General features: G+C 39.8%; 2 protein-coding genes across 11 annotated transcripts; both read left to right on the top strand.

Annotated features, from left to right (window-relative positions):
- Window positions 1-1319: 1319 nt before the first annotated feature.
- LOC102720286 lies at window positions 1320-5720 on the top strand. 10 transcript variants are annotated; one of them, XM_040524087.1, is made up of 8 exons: window positions 1320-1655; window positions 1749-1827; window positions 3773-3877; window positions 3955-4265; window positions 4354-4429; window positions 4513-5057; window positions 5227-5241; window positions 5379-5720. In XM_040524087.1, exons 3-8 carry the CDS (start codon window positions 3775-3777, stop codon window positions 5445-5447), a joined length of 1119 nt encoding a protein of 372 aa, XP_040380021.1. In that variant the 5' UTR covers window positions 1320-1655; window positions 1749-1827; window positions 3773-3774; the 3' UTR covers window positions 5448-5720. The 10 variants fall into 10 exon arrangements, with proteins under 10 accessions (XP_040380021.1, XP_040380003.1, XP_040380015.1 ...); XM_040524069.1 differs by having other exon boundaries at window positions 1732-1827; XM_040524081.1 differs by having other exon boundaries at window positions 1732-1827; window positions 5197-5241.
- Window positions 5721-8745: 3025 nt separating this feature from the next.
- Window positions 8746-10007, top strand: LOC121053240 (U-box domain-containing protein 14). Its single transcript, XM_040519818.1, has one exon. The coding sequence runs from the start codon at window positions 8935-8937 to the stop codon at window positions 9922-9924; it is 990 nt and encodes a 329-aa protein (XP_040375752.1). The 5' UTR covers window positions 8746-8934; the 3' UTR covers window positions 9925-10007.
- Window positions 10008-19027: the final 9020 nt, after the last annotated feature.

The raw sequence follows: 19027 nt of genomic DNA, 5'->3' as shown, positions 1-19027 counted from the left end.
ATAAGAAAACAAATCAATACAATGTTAACATATTACCTTTTTCTTGCGCAATCCGTTTCATCGATGCGGTTTCTTTTGCACGCATAATTTCCATTTTATTTCTTTTACAACTCGTCTTTGACACAACCGAGTTGATTCAAACTTACTCAGTGACGGAGTCAGAAATTATTTAAAGACTAGGCAACGGGCAAGCATAACTATAATCAAATATATAATCTATACTCTTAATTGTTTGGTCATTAGTGTTTTGTATCACGTAATTACTAATCATCCAATGTTTCGGCGCAAGAAAGCCCGGGCAGCCGCCCTGGCTGCCCAGGAGCTGAATCCTCCACTGAACTTACTTGAATTTTCATTCAACAAACAATTAAATACAAGATGCATAACCAATATTCACAATACTGCCAGTGCAACAAATGTGAGATACCCATAGACATGTATTTACTTCGGTTAGAGTTATACATACCAAATCCTATACGGAAATAAAACTCATACACATGGATAAATACTCGAGCACACGAGGAAGGAGTTCTTGATAAAGTAAACAGATACAGGGGCCTATTCGGTTCCTAAAATATTTGTGTAGCATCTCTACTTGTCTTCTTAGTTCTAGTTATATAAGGAGCATCTCAAGGTATAAATACAAAGCCCCTAGCTAAGAGGGCGGAAAGAGAGTCAGAACAATACAAAACACATGTCCAGGGAGTCCACATTGAAGAAGTCCAACAACGATATCTAGTGGCCGATGTGTACAACATCAGAGAGCCGCAGTAGCTGCCTGTGGCAGCCTACCGTCCTCATCTCGGGGGAAAAAAAAACAAATAATCACTCCCATTGACGTCTGATAAATCTGTCTAATTTTGGTGGAAATCGCTAAAGAATTTCAGCAAGATCAGGCTTGAAACCATTGAATGAAGCATTTGTTGAATTCATTTGGGAATCCATCTGGTCCGGGCTTTTGTTGTTGCCTTGTTGGGATTAGGATGGCAAACATTGAAACAAAGTTATGGTTGCTGCAAGTTGCTTCTTGTTTGTTTCGAGGTGCAATGCAACACCCGAATTTGGGCCGTTGGGGGCCTTGGTTTCCCCACGAGATAGGAAAGCACACCCTGCCTTAAGGCCCAGGGACTTATAGCCCAGTAAGGCCTTGTTCGTTTCGGCAGGGGTTGAGCGGGTTTGGGCCTTAATACCTGTGTATTATCCCGGCCTGGACTGAAATTCTCTCGCAGCCCATTAGCTTGTTCGGTTGGGCCAGGGTGGGAGAAATTCTCTCCTCAACCCACCTCAATCCACCGGGAAAAGAAAAATTGTCTCGGAGACGATTTTTTCTTTCCCGTAGCCGTCTCGTGTCGCATCTCCTCCAGCGACTTCACATCGCCGCCACCACCGCCTGCTCCTCCGCCGCTGCCCCTTCCTCCTCCTCCACCGCTGCCCCTTCCTCCTCCTTCGCCGTCGCCCCTCCACCGCCACCGCCCCTTCCTCCTCCTCCACCGCCGCCCCTTCCTCCCTCTGCCACACTCTTGTGCCGGCACCGGTCCGTTTCTTCACACAGGGGAGGCAGCCACATAGACGACCGGCGACGGCGCTGCTTTTGTCCGGCACACTTGAGAGGTCACAACCATCTCCTTCCTCCGCCACAACGCTCTCCCTCTCCGGTTAGCTCTTCTCATCTCCTTCTAGGGTTTGACCTCCTCCTCATCTTCTCCTAGGGTTTGACCTAATTTCTTTCAGATCTGTTCGAGGGGTAGAAAAAGAAGAGGCAGAGAGAGGTCGACCCGGTCTTCTTGAGGGCAACAACGACGGTGACTGCCCGGACATCAAGCACAGGTTTGCCTCTAGTCTCCTTTTTTTTGTGCAGCTTCTTGGTCTCCTCTTTTTTTTTGTGAGGCATATATCAAGCTTGGAGTGAGGGTTTAATTTTGCATCACCATCTCTCACACAATTTTTCCTATCAATATATTGATGTGCCTTTTATGCCAGCAAACATCATGAATCATAATAACTAAATGATATTTCCCTCCAAAGATACAACTGTGTCCACAACATTAGTTATATTTGTCTGGTCCTATTTTTGTTTCGTACAGCTACTATTTCTCTTTGATTGAACTAAATTTTAAAATTGTAATGATCTGTAAGTACCATACATAACAATATACTACTTACAAGAGAACACCATATCTATGAGACATGAAGGAAAATGAAAATTGAAATATTCTTAATAATCTTGTAATACATATACCAAATATTTTCATGCTTAGTAATCTTGTAATACATATACCAATTATTTTATTTTTCACATGTAGTTTAAATTATAGCAATTTATAATCTCTTTTAGTGATCAAATGAGTTCGAGAATGGCGCATGAACTTAAAAGGAGGAGGGAAGAGGATGACGATATGATGTTTTTAATTTTTTCTGCATTGTATTTGATGTCTGGTACAACAAATAGTGAGAAAATACCTAGACACACCTCAAGACTATCCGGTAGAGAGCGGCTTCAAGAAATCCTTGAAGGGCATGTAATGGATTGTAAGGTTGCATTCCGTATGGAGCCTCATGTTTTCAAGGCAATAGCAAATTATCTTAGAGAGGAGAAGTTGTTAAAGGATAGAAGACATGTGAGGATTGAGGAGACTCTTGGAATGTTTATGTTCATGCTCTCTCACAACGCAAGCTTTCAAGATCTACTGTATGAATTCAAGCATAGTGGGGACACAATCCATCGGCATATTAAGTCTATTTTCAAGATAATCCCAAAACTCACCTACAGATTTCTCAAGCTTCCTCATGTCGAGCAACCACATTGGAAGATTAGAACAAACCCTAGCTTCTTTCCTTACTTCAAGGTGAACTTGACACTCAACTAAAAATAAATATCTAGTCTTTTTTCAACTAAAAAACTCATGTACATGTCATTTTCTTCCTTTTTTTTGCTGCAGAATTGCATAGGGGCTATTGATGGCACCCACATTCCGATAACTATAAATGGAGAGAAGGCAGCTCCGTATAGGAACAGAAAGGGGACTTTGAGCCAAAATGTGATGGTTGCATGTGATTTTGACCTAAATTTCACATTTATCTCATGTGGTTGGGAGGGGTCCGCAACCGATGCTAGGGTCCTTAGATCAGCAATGAATAGTGGGTTTCAAGTCCCGGATGGTAAATTTTTTCTAGTCGATGGTGGTTATGCCAACACACCACAGTTCATTGCTCCTTATCGTGGTGTTCGGTACCATCTAAAGGAGTTTGGGCGTGGTCATCGTCGACCTAGAGACTACAAAGAGTTATTCAATCATCGACATGCCATCCTAAGAAACCATGTAGAAAGAGCTCTAGGGGTTCTTAAGAAGCGATTTCCCATCCTCAAAGTAGGCACATTCCATCGGATAAAGAACCAAGTGTGCATTCCAGCAGCTTCTGCAGTGTTCCACAACATGATACGGATGCTTAATGGTGATGAGGGATGGTTGGAGCACCAACCTGATAATATAAAGCCTGCTGACTATGTTGATCTACCAGAAGGCGATGACGAATACAATAATGATGTGGCATCTCTTAACAATCAAATGATCAATGGGAATAGTATAAGAGATATGATTGCTAAGAAGATGTGGGAAGATTATGTTCGTAGCTAAGTTAGCAAAAATATTTTGGTTTTGAATGATCTGTATTTATTTATGTAATCAACAGCTATGTTATGAATAATTAATAGTAAGCAATGAAGTTTGTTTTTGGACAGTCAATAAATTTTGGTAATAAATGTGTAATACAGTTATGATGTTTGGAAGAATGTCTCCGAAAGCATGTCTATTGCAGCAACAGAGGAAGGCATCACCAAAGAGCTACATCACACAAAAGAAGAAGGTTTCTCCGAAAGGTTGGCTTTGTGAAGTGTTTTTCTTTCATGTTAATTGTTGCACACTTTTCTCACTATCATCTAATTTTGTCTAATAGCTCAACAGCCAAGGGCTTCATGGAATCCAGGATTAGAGAAGGCTTTAGTTGATCTACTTCATGAGCACAACAATCCACATTACCATGGCCAAAATGGTTGGACAAGTGAAGCTTGGAACAAAATTGTCAAAGAATTCCGTGACAAATATTCCTATGTCACCATGAATAAGCAGCAGATCCAAGATAAGGAGAAGGAGTTAAAACGCGATTATAGGATGCTAAAAGAAGCTAGGAAACAAAGTGGGGTTTCTTGGGACAATCAACGGTGTATGATTATTGGTGATGATGTTGTTTGGGCAAATATGATTAAGGTATGATATTTGAATATACTTATATGTTTATCTTTCAAATCAGTATTATTTGTATTCATGCCATAATATCTAATTATATCTCCTGCAGTCAAATGATAAAGTAAAGAAATACAGCAAAAACAAATCCTTTCCTCTCTTTGATGCGTTGGGTGAACTCTATGACGGTAAATTTTCTCTTATGCATTTTTTCCAACAGATTGTGCATTGTTTTATCTATCTGCATTAGTGAATCACAACTTTTTTTCAGGGCAAACTGCTGAGGGCAGCATGAACTTCACTTCTATCGAGCCGCCCAGACATGCTAATCTTACACAAGTGAGTGACTATCTTGAGAGAAGTGACTCCTTTCCTGATGTGAATTGGGGTCCTCAAGATTATGAAGGCTTGACCACTGAAGTTGAAGAAGAAGAAAATACAATGGAGCATGAAAATCAGCAAACCCACATTGGTACCACCTCAAGAGGTTGTGGAGAGAAGGATGGCAACAAGAGAAAATCTGTATCAAGAGAAAGGGTAGATAAGCCTGTGAAAAGAAATAGGAAAAATGATGTTTTTGATTTGATGGGAAGCTACTTAGAGATGAGAAAGGAGGAGGAGGCAAAGACGAGGGCGGAGACAAGTAAAGTTGATGAATGCTCAATAAGAAATTGCATTGCTATTGTGGAATCGATGGATGAACTCTCAGTTGATGAGAAAGTCAAATCTTTTGGAATATTCAAGGATGCCCAGAATAGGGAGATCTTCATGAGTGCAGGGTCATTGACTCGTCTTGTGTGGTTAAGAACAATGCTGGTAAGTCTAAATTACTGATTTTACTAGCATCATCTTAAGTTGTGCAGTTCTAAAATTCAATTCTCATGTACTTAATTTAATTCTGAAATTCTAGTCTTGTGTTGCACTTGTTTATGATCCAAATGCCTTGAGAATACAGTCCATGTTGGGATGACCATTGGACCAACAGGATACTGTTTTTCAGGTACACATTCAAACTTTTGTAAGTTTAACGCTTCAGCCTAGGTCATGAATTTGTGTGCTCATCCTAGTGCAGTCCTGAAATGCTTGCTTATTTGATTTACTAAACCTTGTTCAGCCATTATACATTTCTTTCTGCAGGTGAAGTCGTCAGGCTGTCAAGGAAACTATCGTGCTCACGGAACAAACCCCTGCATCCTCGCTGTCTGAATTCTTTTCTTTTCTAGCGAACAAAGAAAAAACACGATCAAGAAGTATGTAGTTTTGCGAACTTGAGGCACCGTTTTTCCATGAGCCATCGACTGTTTACTTTCACTTTCACCTAACGACATTGTTTGAGCTGCTTCCAGAGTCAAAGTGTACCTAAGATAATCCTCTGTCCTTAAAAAAATTTGAGAGAGAGACAGCCAACAGGCCATCAGTTTGTGAATGCAATATGAACCAGATGGATGTATATATTATTCATATGCCTATTTGCCGAAATGATTCTTGTCATAATTACTGGTTCATAGTTATGGTTTGCAGTTTCATATTACTTTTTGCCATTTTATGAAACTGCAAATCACTCAAATCATGTCATAATTACTGGTTCATAGTTCTGGATGAATGTCTCCTTGGTCTGATTTGTTTATTTTGATTTTGTGATATTTTATTTTAAAAAAAATCTAAATGTTTTTGAACTTTATATGTACTACAAATCATTTGAAATGGTTATGTCTAAGATCTATGGAAGCTAGTACGTTCAATCCCCTGGAAAAAACAAACCCCCGAACAGCAGGGGAGCACCTGGTGGGGGATTTGGTAAGGGGAGGGGGATTTGGTGGGGAGAGGGGGGTTAACCTAATCCCCCCTTGGATTGTTTCTTCCTTGTGAAATCCTCCCCACCAGCCGAACAAGCCCTAAGAGAGGACCACTTCTTCGGCCTAAATTAAATTGGCCCATTACAATGGCCCACAGCAGAAAGCACTACTGGTGAGGCCCGTGTGGGTACAATTATAAGCGAGTCACACTGTCACACTGTCTGTCAGTTAAAACAGAAAGAGTAGAAAAACAAAGCTCACTGGGAATTATTTTTCTGAGGAATACTTTGAATTATCATCTCATAAGAATAATGATAAGAAAGAACTACATGATCTCCCTCCGTTTTATAATATAAGATGTTTGATATTTTTGCTTACTATATTTAACTATCTGTCTTGTTCAAAAATTATGAAAACATCATTTATTTTGCTTGTGACTTAATTTATTATCAAAACAACTTTTAACATGACTTGTCATTATTTGTACTAAATTTTTTAATAAGACGAATGGTCAAACGTTGTAAAAAAAATCAAATATCTTATATTATGAAACGGAAGTAGTATTTACTAACGTTTATGGCAAGATTTGGTCATAATTTGAAATTTCGAACCATCAGTTTCAGATTACAATATGTTTAATTATATTGTAATGGAACTTGTCGAGGGAAATCTCCTATATAATTTATTTTGCCTTTTAACTTATTAATTATTGTAATTTTAGAAGTTTAATGGAAACATAATTTAGACAGGAGGAAATACTACAGCAGAATGGATTCTGTTTGGCATACATTGGTGGCTTGGTATACAACAACCAGTGGTTCTCTACTACGGTAGTACATTTCTTGGCTCCGGAGGCAAAGTTAAATAATGGGCTCACATCATCAGGCAACTCACAAAACCAGAGATCATTCTAGAACAGCAGTCTGAAAGGGTTCATTAGTTAAGACCCTTGGAAAGGATCATCATCATAGCAGATGAGACAGTCCAACTTTGCTAAAGGTGTCAAAGTGTGATGTACGGGATTATATAACATCACCAACAAGCCCCACATCACACTATCTGTCATCACCAAGAAAACAACTTGAATACGGCAATCAACTTGAACTGCCATCCTGTCTTCAGACTGAAGCTTTCAAAAAGGCCTGGCTGGCCTCTTTCAGCACAAGCCTCTTTAAGCCAAGGGCGTGAACTGCAACTCTGCAAGATACTCCTCCTTTGTGTCGAGACCTCCAACTCCAATCGAAACATTGAAGAAATAGGACAGGATATGTGTTGTTGTTAACCCCATCCACATTCTGAACTTCTGATTGAGTAACATGCACATGGCAATTCAAAAGTACAGGTACGTATCCTGAATACCTTGTCATTGCCAATGTTGCACTTTGTCGACTACTCCCTCTGTCTCATAAAAAACGAACTTTTTGGTTTTTGTGTCGAGCATTTGACCATTTGTCTTATTTTAAAAAATTTTAATTTTTTTTTAAAATAGTCACATATAAAATACTATTCATGTTTCTCTAATGAAAATAAAATTATTAATCTTAATTTTTTTAATAAAACAAAGGGTTAAATATTTTATCTAAAAATTGAAAAGTTGATTTGTATTAGGACGGAGGGAGTCATATGCTAGTAACTGATCGTGCATTCGTGTCAATGTTCAGAACTTATACTATTTTGTATCCTTCAACATGTGTAAGAGGAGTCTACGAATACGATGAATCTCTGACTTCGCTACAGCAAACGGAGCTGACCGATGCGATTAATGTTAGCCTGACAGGTCGCGTTCCGTCGTTTTCAGGTGTTAAGCAACATGATTTCTTACCGCTCTTAACCATTAAACAACCTCCCGACTTTCCTGTTCGATAGCAGACGCGCGAATTGACACTTGGATAGCTGCAAATGTCCTATACTCTTTTTAATGCCTAACCACCCACGATCAAAATCAATGGAATTCCAAAGAAAAATCTACCACTTGAAAATTTCCAGGTATTCCAATGTTTGAGGGAAGTTAAAAATGAAATGGAAGCAGCTAAGGTTAAAACTATCCTTTTTTTCCTATTGAAAATTGGATTAGGGTTAAAATGACTTTATTGTTCCGCAATAATAAATTAATGGATGATTGTGTGAGAATAAGCGGACCTATGATACTAAGAAATATGAAAAAAAAAATGATCAATGAGACAAGTAGTATTTCAAACAATAATATAAATCTTTGCATCGTGGGATGACTTGAATCATAAAAGTTCTTATACATTGGAAAAAAGGAATATGTTAATTGAACATTTCTATATGTTTGGAGGTCCAATAGAATCCAATATTCCGTTTTCTAAGATGATGAAATCTTTATTAATTATATTAAGTTGACACACTCTCAGTACTCCCTTCAATTTGATAATTTTTGTTCTTTTGGAAAAGACATGTTTTTTCTCAAAACTTTTTCCTACTATTTTATAACACGTACAATATAAAATATATATATTTACTTTTATTAAAGTACTTTTTAAGGCTTTTTAAAGTCATATTTAAAATTAGGTGATTAAATCCCTACGAGATCATGTAACCACCCGTTGTACATGTACCGCGTTTCCCACTATAGCAGATCTACCACGGCCCACGGGTTCTCTTGAAAAAAATTAAAGACATTCAAAGTTCTCCACCCCGAACGCGAAAGGTAAATAATGCGCGGTAGAAACGTTCAACCGATCGAAGAAAGAAAATATATATAGCACGCCATCTTCCTATTTCCCGCCATTTTTTTATTTTTCCCACTGGTTTCCCACGTCGCCTTCCCCGATCGATCCATCGACCAACCGACTAGCTCGACTGCTCGAGAGCCGTTTCCCAACTACTCCGGAACGCATGCCCGCAATCCTCGTCGAGAGCGAGGCGATCGATCGATGGAGGTGAAGCTGCACACGGCGAGGACGCTCGTCGGCCGGCTGCGGGGCGCCGCCGCGGTGCGCGACGGGGCGGCCACCGCCGTCGCCATCGCCGAGATCCGCCACGCCACCAAGAGCGACCCGGACATCCGGGCGCCGCTGGCGGACGCTGGGGCGGTGCCGTTCCTCGCGGCGCAGCTCACGGCGCCGTCGGCGGCGTCAGAGGACGCCGCGGCGGCGCTGCTGAACATCTCGATCTCCGCGCGGGAGCAGCTGATGTCTGCCCCGGGCCTCCTCGACGCCCTCATGGCGGCGCTCCGGGCGGAGGAGTACTCCGCCGCCCACCACGCCGCCGCCACCGTGTACAGCCTCCTCTGCGTCGAGGCCAACCGCCCCGTCATCGGCGCCAGGCGGCCGTTGCTCGCCGCGCTCGTCTCCCTCATCCGGGCGGCTCCCAACACCCGCGCCACCAAGGACGCCCTCAAGGCCCTCTTCGCCGTCGCGCTCTACCCGCCCAACCGCGCCACGCTCGTCGGGCTCGGCGCCGTGCAGGCGCTCTTCGCGCTCATCATGACGGACGGCCGGACCGGCATCATGGAGGACGCCACCGCCGTCGTCGCGCAGGTCGCCGGGTGCGAGGAGAGCCTGGACGCGTTCACGAGGATGTCCGGGCTGCGCATTCTCGTGGACCTCGTCGAGCGAGGCGGCGCCTCCACACCGAGGACAAGGGAGAACGCGGCCGCCGCGCTGCTCAACCTGGTCGTGGCCGGCGGCGAGCGGGCCGTGGCGGAGGTGAGCGCGGTGGGCGGCGCAGAGGAGGCAGTGAGGGAGCTCGCGGAGGACGCAACGGCGAGCGCGAGGGGGAAGGCCAAGGCGGAGTCGTTGCTACGGGCGTTGGAGTGCGGCGGCGCGAGGCGGCGGGAGCACCGGCTCGCCGACTTCCTGAACGGGCTGGTGCAGTCGGACCCGTACATCTCGTCGCCGGCGTCGGCGTCGACACGCGGGTAAACGGCTGACGTGTTAACCTTGACCCTTGCACGTTCACGCTTCTCTCCTGCCATATCTAGCTTGGATGAGGACAAATTATATATATATATATATATATATATATATATATATATATATATATATATATATATATATATATATATATATTTGGAGATAGGCCATCATTGTATTTGTTCATCATTTGTTGTAAATACGTGTACTAAGTAGAGATTAGTATTGACCCACGCAATGCTAAGTTGCTGCAGATTTCAGTGTTACGTTAATACTCCATTCGTATTTTAATTGATATGTCACTGACTTTTTAAGCATATTTTGATCATCCCTTTTATTAAAAGATCTATAATTATTATTTATTTTATTGTGATTGAACTTATTACTAAATATATTTTACCATAACTTATATTTCATACGTTTGCATAAAATTTTTGAATAAGACGGACAATCAAAATGTGTGTCAAAAGTACTTTGGTTTGTAGATAAATAAAAAAATTAAAACATCTTGTAATAGAGAGCAGTAGAAGTTTCATCTTCCATGGTCTTGCTCACCAAGAAAGGGTCCATGGACAAAGATAGGCATATCATGATGCGCTGCACGAGAGTTCGTAGGATTGACCATGTCAACACATCGAGAGGGTCCAAAGGATTTGGGTACGCCATGCCATCGTGGCATCGTCGTCAGCGCACGCCTGATGGGCCTACGCGCGCATTGGATTTCAGCCCGAGGAAGTTCACGGCGCAGTTGGGCCACACGATACCTGAGCCCTGAGGTCTATCAATATGGGCCTAACAGCAAAACTAGCAAAATATTGGGCCGAGTGATTTTAGTTTCGGCCTGCATCCGCCTACCAGGCCGGCCCATATCCCTCATTATATTCATCTGACAGCTGCATTTTGGGGCCTTGGACTGCGTTAACTACTAATACTAGTGCTGGACGATCTCTGATGCAGTAGTATTACCGATTGCAAAGTTATCGCTGTTTTGAAACGTTATTGGAATATTGATACTAAAAAATTACAAAATACCATTAGAACTATTATTCGAGTGTCATCTTTAAAATTTAGAAAAAACCAGTGATAAATTTGCAAAAGCCCTATTTAAAAATTTATATGATTTAATTTTTACCAAAACAATTTTAATCCTGAGTACTCAATAGTATATAAGCTTGAAAAACTTGAAACCGGCCTACATATCTGAGGAAAAATACTCCTAAATAGGGATTGGAGGTAGCAACTAGCAAGACCCTCATCCAGTAAAATAATTCCTTTTTTAAAAAATAATAATAGGAGTATAAGCGATGCTTATCTTTGTGAAAAAGTCGTGTTAGTCTGATATAAGTATGTTGAATAGTATACTATCCTAGTGTCGGTAAAATGGGCTCGGGGTATGCCCCGTGAAGAGAACATGTTGTCCAACACATTACCACGTTATTTTCGATAAAAAAGTCAAAAGCCGCTATAGTACGAATTTTGGCCTACAACCCTCGTCACACGAAGGTGGTCGCTCCAGATCCACGTGGCCCGCTCTGAGGAGGATTGGGCCCGAGATCTAAGAGGCAACCACCCTCTCGTGGAAGCGTCGGGCTCGTCCAACCCCTCGGGCATTCAGTCCGCTTGTTAAGAGGCGCGTGGGACTGAGGGCCTAGCGCACAGCACCCTGTCACCGCATTTTATTCGCACTGCCACCCGCGTGGTGCTGTATTCAATACAACGTGCAAGTGGCGCGGTAAGTCGCCGTTAGGCTGACAGACGTGACGGCTGACAGAAAGCATTTAAGGGGCATGCGCTTGCCCCGGTAAGAGATAAGACTGGTGTTAGCCCCGTCTTGTCAGCCATTAATGAAGAGATTTTTGTCTCTCCGCTGTATGGGAGAGATAGCATTCCATTTTCGAGGAACCACATCATTGCTTCCGTAGCGCCTTGATATAAAGGAACTGTGGCTCTTCAGCATTTAATGCGGAAGATGCGTCGGCCGAACACACGTCACAACAAGACGTGTTCCACACGCAAAAAGACATGCACTGTTGCCGCACGTCAAGGATTAGACAGGTATTAAATGCCCTAAGCCGTGTATTTCTTTTTTTTTCTTTAGGAGGTGTTTCTTAGGCATCTGCGGGAGCCTCTTACATTATAAAAGGAGACCATGCAATTAGTTATTTTTTATCTATAATTAATGTTATGTACATAAGTCCAAAGATTTGATGTGATAGGTGAAAGTGAATCTTTTAGTAACTAAACAGGACCTAAACCTTATATCGATATACCAATAATTAGGACAGGTTTAATTTAAAGCGGTTTCAAAGATTCTCACCTGTATTTGCAGTTAAAAATTATTTGCAGTTAAAAATTATGCCACAACACGGTTTGGAGTTCGATTCCTGAATATTTTCTAATCATACATGTGTACGTACGTGATAACTCATGACTGCCACTTGCGCAAGCAGGTTTATGATAGAGCCTGCTTGCAATGGCGCCCGGTTCATTGCATCCTGGTGAAATGACATGATCCATTCCAAAGTATCGAAAAAAAAAAAGAGTAAAGGCACGTACTACTACACCTTTGCGAATACTCCAGAAGCATATCAAGATCATTTCAAATTGAATTCAGGAGAGCTAGTTAGCTGCTAGTAGCTCTGACGACAGACATATGCACGGATATATGCAAGCATGCTTAGCTGGTTTAGCCAGTGTCCACTTGAGAGTGGTATCCGGTATTCCAACCCTTCTAAGTGGCTGTTTAGTTTCCAAAAATTTTCACCCAAAAACATCACATTAAATCTTTAGACACATAAATAGATATTAAACATAGATAAAATAAAAAACTAATTGCACAGTTATGTAAGAAATCGTGAGACGAATCTTTTGAGTCTAATTAATACGTGATTACCCATAAGTGCTATAGTACCCCACATGCGCTAATGATGGATTAATTAGGCTCAAAAGTTTCGTCCCGCGGTTTACAGGTCAGTTGTGAAATTCGTTTTTTTCATTTGTGTCCAAAACCCCCTTCGAATATCCGGTCAAACGTCTGATGTGACATCAAAAATTTATCATTTCACCAAATAAACACCCCCTAAGGAAAATTTGACTAATCTAATAATAGTAAAACTATATTTAAGATTTATATTTAAACTTTGTAGCATAATATAAGTATTCGTGTTTTGATTCCCATGGTACTCATCATTGCGTCAGCTAATCAGGTGTTTGAAAAGGAAATGCTCATAATTAAAATTAAAATTAAAAATACTCACTAGAGTGACCTAAAGAGAATAGTTTGATTTAATCTTAACACTATAGCTGTACTAAAATAATTATAGCCATCTAGTTCTGCACGTATTTTAGAACCAAGAGATTATCTGTTAAGAGCAAGTATAATAGCAGACTGTAAGCTAACTAAATGCTTATGTGGAGGGGAGAGAGGAGAGAAGTGAACTATTATAGTCAGCTTGGACACAATAACCAATAAACTAAAACTGAGAGAGACACGTGGATCCTATATTTAATAATAAAACCTAACTATTATATGAATGGATTAAGATAATACTATAAAAGTCTTATAGACAGCTTATTGATTATATTATTAGCATTTAAGTAAAAAAGACGTGAATAGTTTAGGACGGAGACACTGCTAATAAACAAAGTTTGCAGTGTACTGCACGCAGTTTCGTCAGTTTGCAATGTCCCCTGGAATATATAAATGTCCTTTCAAAAGCGAGAAGCCACTTGCGGTGTGTTTGGTTGGCAATGCCATGACTGCCTGCATGCCTGATAATCAACACCTGATGCATGTCGTCGTCGATCGATCAGGTGAAGTGAATCTAGCTTCCCAGCACGTTCATCTATGCATGCACGCAAATATATAAATATAATTTTCCATATCTAAGGCCTGATTAGTTCTTTTTTTTTAAAAAAAAATATCGCATTAAATCTTTAGACTTATTAAATAAAGCATTAAATACAGATAAAACAAAAAACTAATTATATAATTATGGAAGAAATCATGAGGTGAATCTTTTAAGCCTAATTAGTTTATGATTAGTCATAAACGCTACAGTAATCCATAAGTGATAATGACGAATTAATTAGACTCAAAATATACATCTCACAGTTTTCTGATAAAATCTGTAATTTATTTTATAGTTACTACATTTAATACGATAATACGTCAAATATGTTACCGTATATCTGATGTGACGCATACTAAAATTTGTTGGAAACCGAACACGCCCTAAACTCCTCTCGTTCTGACCCTCCTCTTTACCAAAATAAATTCATTTTTGCTCGCCACATGCCTATCAAACCAAAAGTTAAAAGATTATAATATTATTCATTTTATCAAATCTTAGTATAGTTATCTTATAATTTATTTATTCGCAATGTATTTATTTCTTATTTTATAGACTCTAGTACAATAATTATAAAAGACTTATGTTGAGACAAATCAAAATAGCTAAAAATAATCTTATTTTGCAGAGCGGGTAGCAGTACTTTATTGTACACATTACTACAAATCTTATCATATACTAGTATTTTCTCTGGCTAGCAATCCTAACTAGCTTAAGGTTGTATTCAGCGTAAAGGGTTGAGAACTCTTGCTCCTCTGTACGATTATCTATAACCAAACTTGAAAAATGAAATAGTATAATTTTTAAAATAACTTTTCTATATATATTTAAAAACATACCGTTTAATTGGTTGGAAGTGTGCACCCGTAAAAAGCAAGAGAGTAGAAGTGGCGAAGAAGTGGTGCTGAACAGAGCCTAAATATTTGTCATACCGCATCACATCACAAATGAATTAAAATTATTATTGGGAGCTAGCGTAAGGAGAAAATCAATCTGGTCACGAATTGGTGGTGAAAAATTATATGTAAAGGATGGTCCAAATTTCCTCTAGGTGCGCTCAGGCTTATAGTTTGAAGGTGAATGAAAAAAAGATATAAATGACCACGCAAAAACAAGATATACCAATTAATTATTAGCTACTAGCCTATTACAAACTTAAAAAATAAATTAATATAATTTTAGATAATTTCTAGATATATTTTTTTCAAAAAAATATCTTTTGGTCGTTCAAAAAGGAGAATTTTCACCCAATACTTACTCCCGAAAGCAGATGGTAGTTTGAGCATTTTTCTATTCTTAAGTAGGTATTATGAGGTACTACTGTTCTCTATGTAAAATTTGGTACCTCTTAGTATCTAAGGTACTAACAGGTACCAAATTTTATATAAAAAACAGTGTTACCTTCTGATATCTTCTCGAGGATGATAAAATAGCTCAGATATCTTTGGATGGATAAGTGTTCTTTGACTGGATCCATTAGTTTCTTTCCTAGTCTATTACTACATAAGTATCTCATAGAGTGCGCTAACAATATTGTATTAGCATTCTGAATACTTTTGGAGTGCCATTGTACCAAGTTGCCATAGAAAGCTAGATGGGCTCTAATTTCTGAGTTAGAGCTAGGTGCATTGAACATGCCAACGACAAATATATGGCATACGGAGGCGTACAAAGATGTAGGACAATACCGTGGGCAGTGTGCGCGAATGGGCGCTCTCATTCGTGACAACCTGCGTGTGTGAATCAACACACGCATAGGTATTTTACCTTAGAAGCTAGAACTCTAATTTGATGAAGACATCCATACTAGCATTCACATTTCAAACGTGGTACGCCTAAAATGAACACATTTTTTTAATCCAACTAAATCAGTTGCCTACCTAATTAATTAAGTCGTACGCCACTATTTTTACTGTAAAAACGAACACATTTTTTTAATCCAACTAAATCAGTTGCCTACCTAATTAAGTCCTGCATGGACAACTATTTTTATATGTTTTTTTTAATTTCTATGATATCTTATATACTTAACGCAGTTCTCCTCATTTATTATGATTACATTATTGTTAATTAATTCTTTACTCTTATAGTGTCATGTCAATTCAATCTTACGTTTTTTGCCTGTGCATTGCACATTACACTTAGAAATATTAAAAGATATTTGTTAGATTTAATAATTTTAAAGTTTTCATTAATAAATTTTGAGCTGTAAAGTATTTGATTGTTAAATGTAGCCTTTTCCTATTTTGATAAGTTCAGATTTTAGAATCAAAATGATATTCAGTTTAGAGTCCACAACGTTGCATAATGTGACCTACAGAATCATATTCATGGTCAAGATAATATAATCCATCTAATCAACAGCGTTAACGTGCAAGCTTTCAATAATATATAACTTACAGTCTCTGAACCAACTAAACATGTACATATCGTAGACACTAAGAATTTAAACTCTAATATAGAGTTATACACCCGTAGCTCCACTAAACTGATGGCTATATACTGATCACTCTGTTTTTATTATTTTAGTCGGTGACTTTTAGATCCACGTTCAACTATTTATCTTATTTTAAAAGTGATTATAAATTATTTAAGTAATTTTACAGTTTTTGAGAAGATACCAAAAGGTACTAGAATTTTAGTGTAAAATTTTGATACCTACTAGTACCTAGATACCAAGAGGTACCAAATTTTACACTAAAATTTTGATATATCTTAGTATCTACTCAAGTACTGTAAAATTGTTTAAATTATTTTAATATAATTTGATTTATAGTTTTATATATTTATATAAAATTTTTAAATAATAGTAACTATCGAAACATAGAGCATGTTTGGAGAAACTTTTTAGATTCCGAGAAGCAGCTGTTTGGTAGCCAGCTTTCGAAAATCTAGAAAAACTCTAAAACCCAGCTTCTCCAGCTTCTGACTTTTTAAGTTTATTTTACAGAATCTGTAGCTACAGATTCTCAGAAGATATGAGCTGTTTGTGATAGCTTTTGGCAGCTGCAATTTTTGGGAAAGCGAGACGCTTCCCTAACTAACAAAGTCCGATAAAAAAAAAATCGGTGGGACTATGTTTCAATCGTGCACTACATAGTACATAATGAATGATCCGACATGCATGTTTGGCATGTGAACGTTATGCACTCGCATTTCACGCTGCCACAAGTATATTGCAAGGGTAGCTAAATCTTCGCCCTCTCTCGCCCTCATGGACACGCACCTCTCACACTCCCTGTGCTTGCTAGCGAGCTAATAACTAAGACCAGTGAGGTGATAGCTAGCTAGAGATCGATGGAAGGTTTCATGGTGATGCTTCTCCTCTCTACCGCGGCGGTGCTGCTGCTGCTGCTCCCGTTGCTGCTCCCGCCGCTGCCGCCGCCGCCGTCGCTGCTGCTGCTTGTCCCCGTCGTGCTGCTGCTGGCGCTCCTTTCCCTCGCTTTCCTCCCCAACCGCGACGTCTACGGACAGCAGCCCACGGATCAATTGTTCCCGCAATGATCGATCGATCAACGAATGTACGCACATGCCGCTGTATGTTCGTGATTAATTCATCAGTTTCTTATGCATATGCACATTCGCTTCATTTTCCGCCGGCTTTTCGTGTCTGATTTGATCGAGAGTGAGTGCATTCTGTAAATTTTGCTGACCTGCATGAGTTGATTGTTGATGACCACACCGGCCGGCCGGCCGGCTTTCCATGTCACCGACGGCGTCCTACGCCTCCGGCCGCCGCCTCACACTTCGTCGTTTTTACAGCTCTGTACGTATTCCTTTCCTTCCTCATCGATACATACATATATATATATATATATATATATATATATATCCAGCTAGCTAATGCAGCCATTAATTGGGTTAGCACCAAGCTCTTGTTGCCGCCGTGCCGTGGTGTGTTCTTTAAATGTTTCCTCTCGGCTGTCATTGTCCCATCACCAAGCCCGGCCAAGCATGGCCGCCTGACGCCGCCCATATACATTTCGGGCTGCCGGCGGCCGGCGGCGGTGAGCCGGTACTACCTGAACCCTAACATGGCGAACCCTGAACTAATTAAGCCAAAGAATAAAGCTAGCTGGAATTGGAGAGAAGATAGGCATGCAGTGCACAGCAAATCGAGTGAATCACAGTAAAGGACATGAATTTGTAAAGGACATGAATTATTTGGCCTGATTTCCCACAGACAATAATGTTACATATCATAGATGTATATATATAGCATTTCAGTTATATAATATTAGAAACATATCTTATCCATCGAACTATTAAGATTTGCTTAATAAACCATTTAAGCTAGAAAAACTTGTATCCACCACTTGGTGGTCAAAATTCATGCAAAGTGAGCGTAGCTCAGCTGGTAAGTTCCTTGTGGTTTAATATGTCCATCCAGATTCAAATTCTATATATAACTAGCTAAATACTCGTGCTTTGCTATGAAGAAATATGAATTATACGTATGTTATTATTCGGAACTTGTATTTTAGTGATGAAAAATAGAACCAACATATAGGACTATTTTGAAATATTATATATACATAAAGAAGTAAGTGGTAATACAATATATAATATAGTTGGTCGATGGCAGATTCACTGCCACCACTATTATTTTTTCTTAGAGTAGCATACATATTGGTAGTAAAATATATGAATAATTTATTATTTTAGTGGTAGGCGACATACATATTGATAACGACAATCCATGATAAATTCATCAGTGCTAAGATATTTAGTCCATTCATTTATGAGTGCTCATATAAGGAACTGTGCACTTGCGTGTTTATAGGGATGAGTATACACGTGTGGTATATCCTCCCATCGAATATATCTTGGTAGCAACTTCTCTGTCTTCTTCTTAAGCTTTGCCATTTTCACATCTCAAGCAACCGTTCATATTTTACTTTCACAACCATATATATTTTTAAAAACCCTCCCGAAGTATTTATATATATATAGGAACAGAGAGAAACATAAAAGTTATGTACAAATATAAAAATATAAACCATGGCACACCGCACAGCCGTTGAGTGGCGCTTGGTGTGTCCGATCGGCCGTTGGTTACATGTACTGCACACGCATCAAACAACAGAAGGCCGGTCCCCAAAAGAGGACGATGCCCGGAGCAAGTTGAGCGTGCTCACCATCCATATGCAGCAAGAGTATAGTGAAAAAGCAAAGTCGTCAGGCAGCAGCACTGCGAGCTTCTTTGTTTCTTACCTGCAATTCTGGCCCTAGCTGCTGCCTAGATCAGTGCCTTGTGTCAG

This window comes from Oryza brachyantha, chromosome 1 (assembly GCF_000231095.2).
Source record: "Oryza brachyantha chromosome 1, ObraRS2, whole genome shotgun sequence".
NCBI lineage: Eukaryota > Viridiplantae > Streptophyta > Magnoliopsida > Poales > Poaceae > Oryza > Oryza brachyantha.
This window is presented reverse-complemented; position numbering and strand designations above follow the sequence as displayed.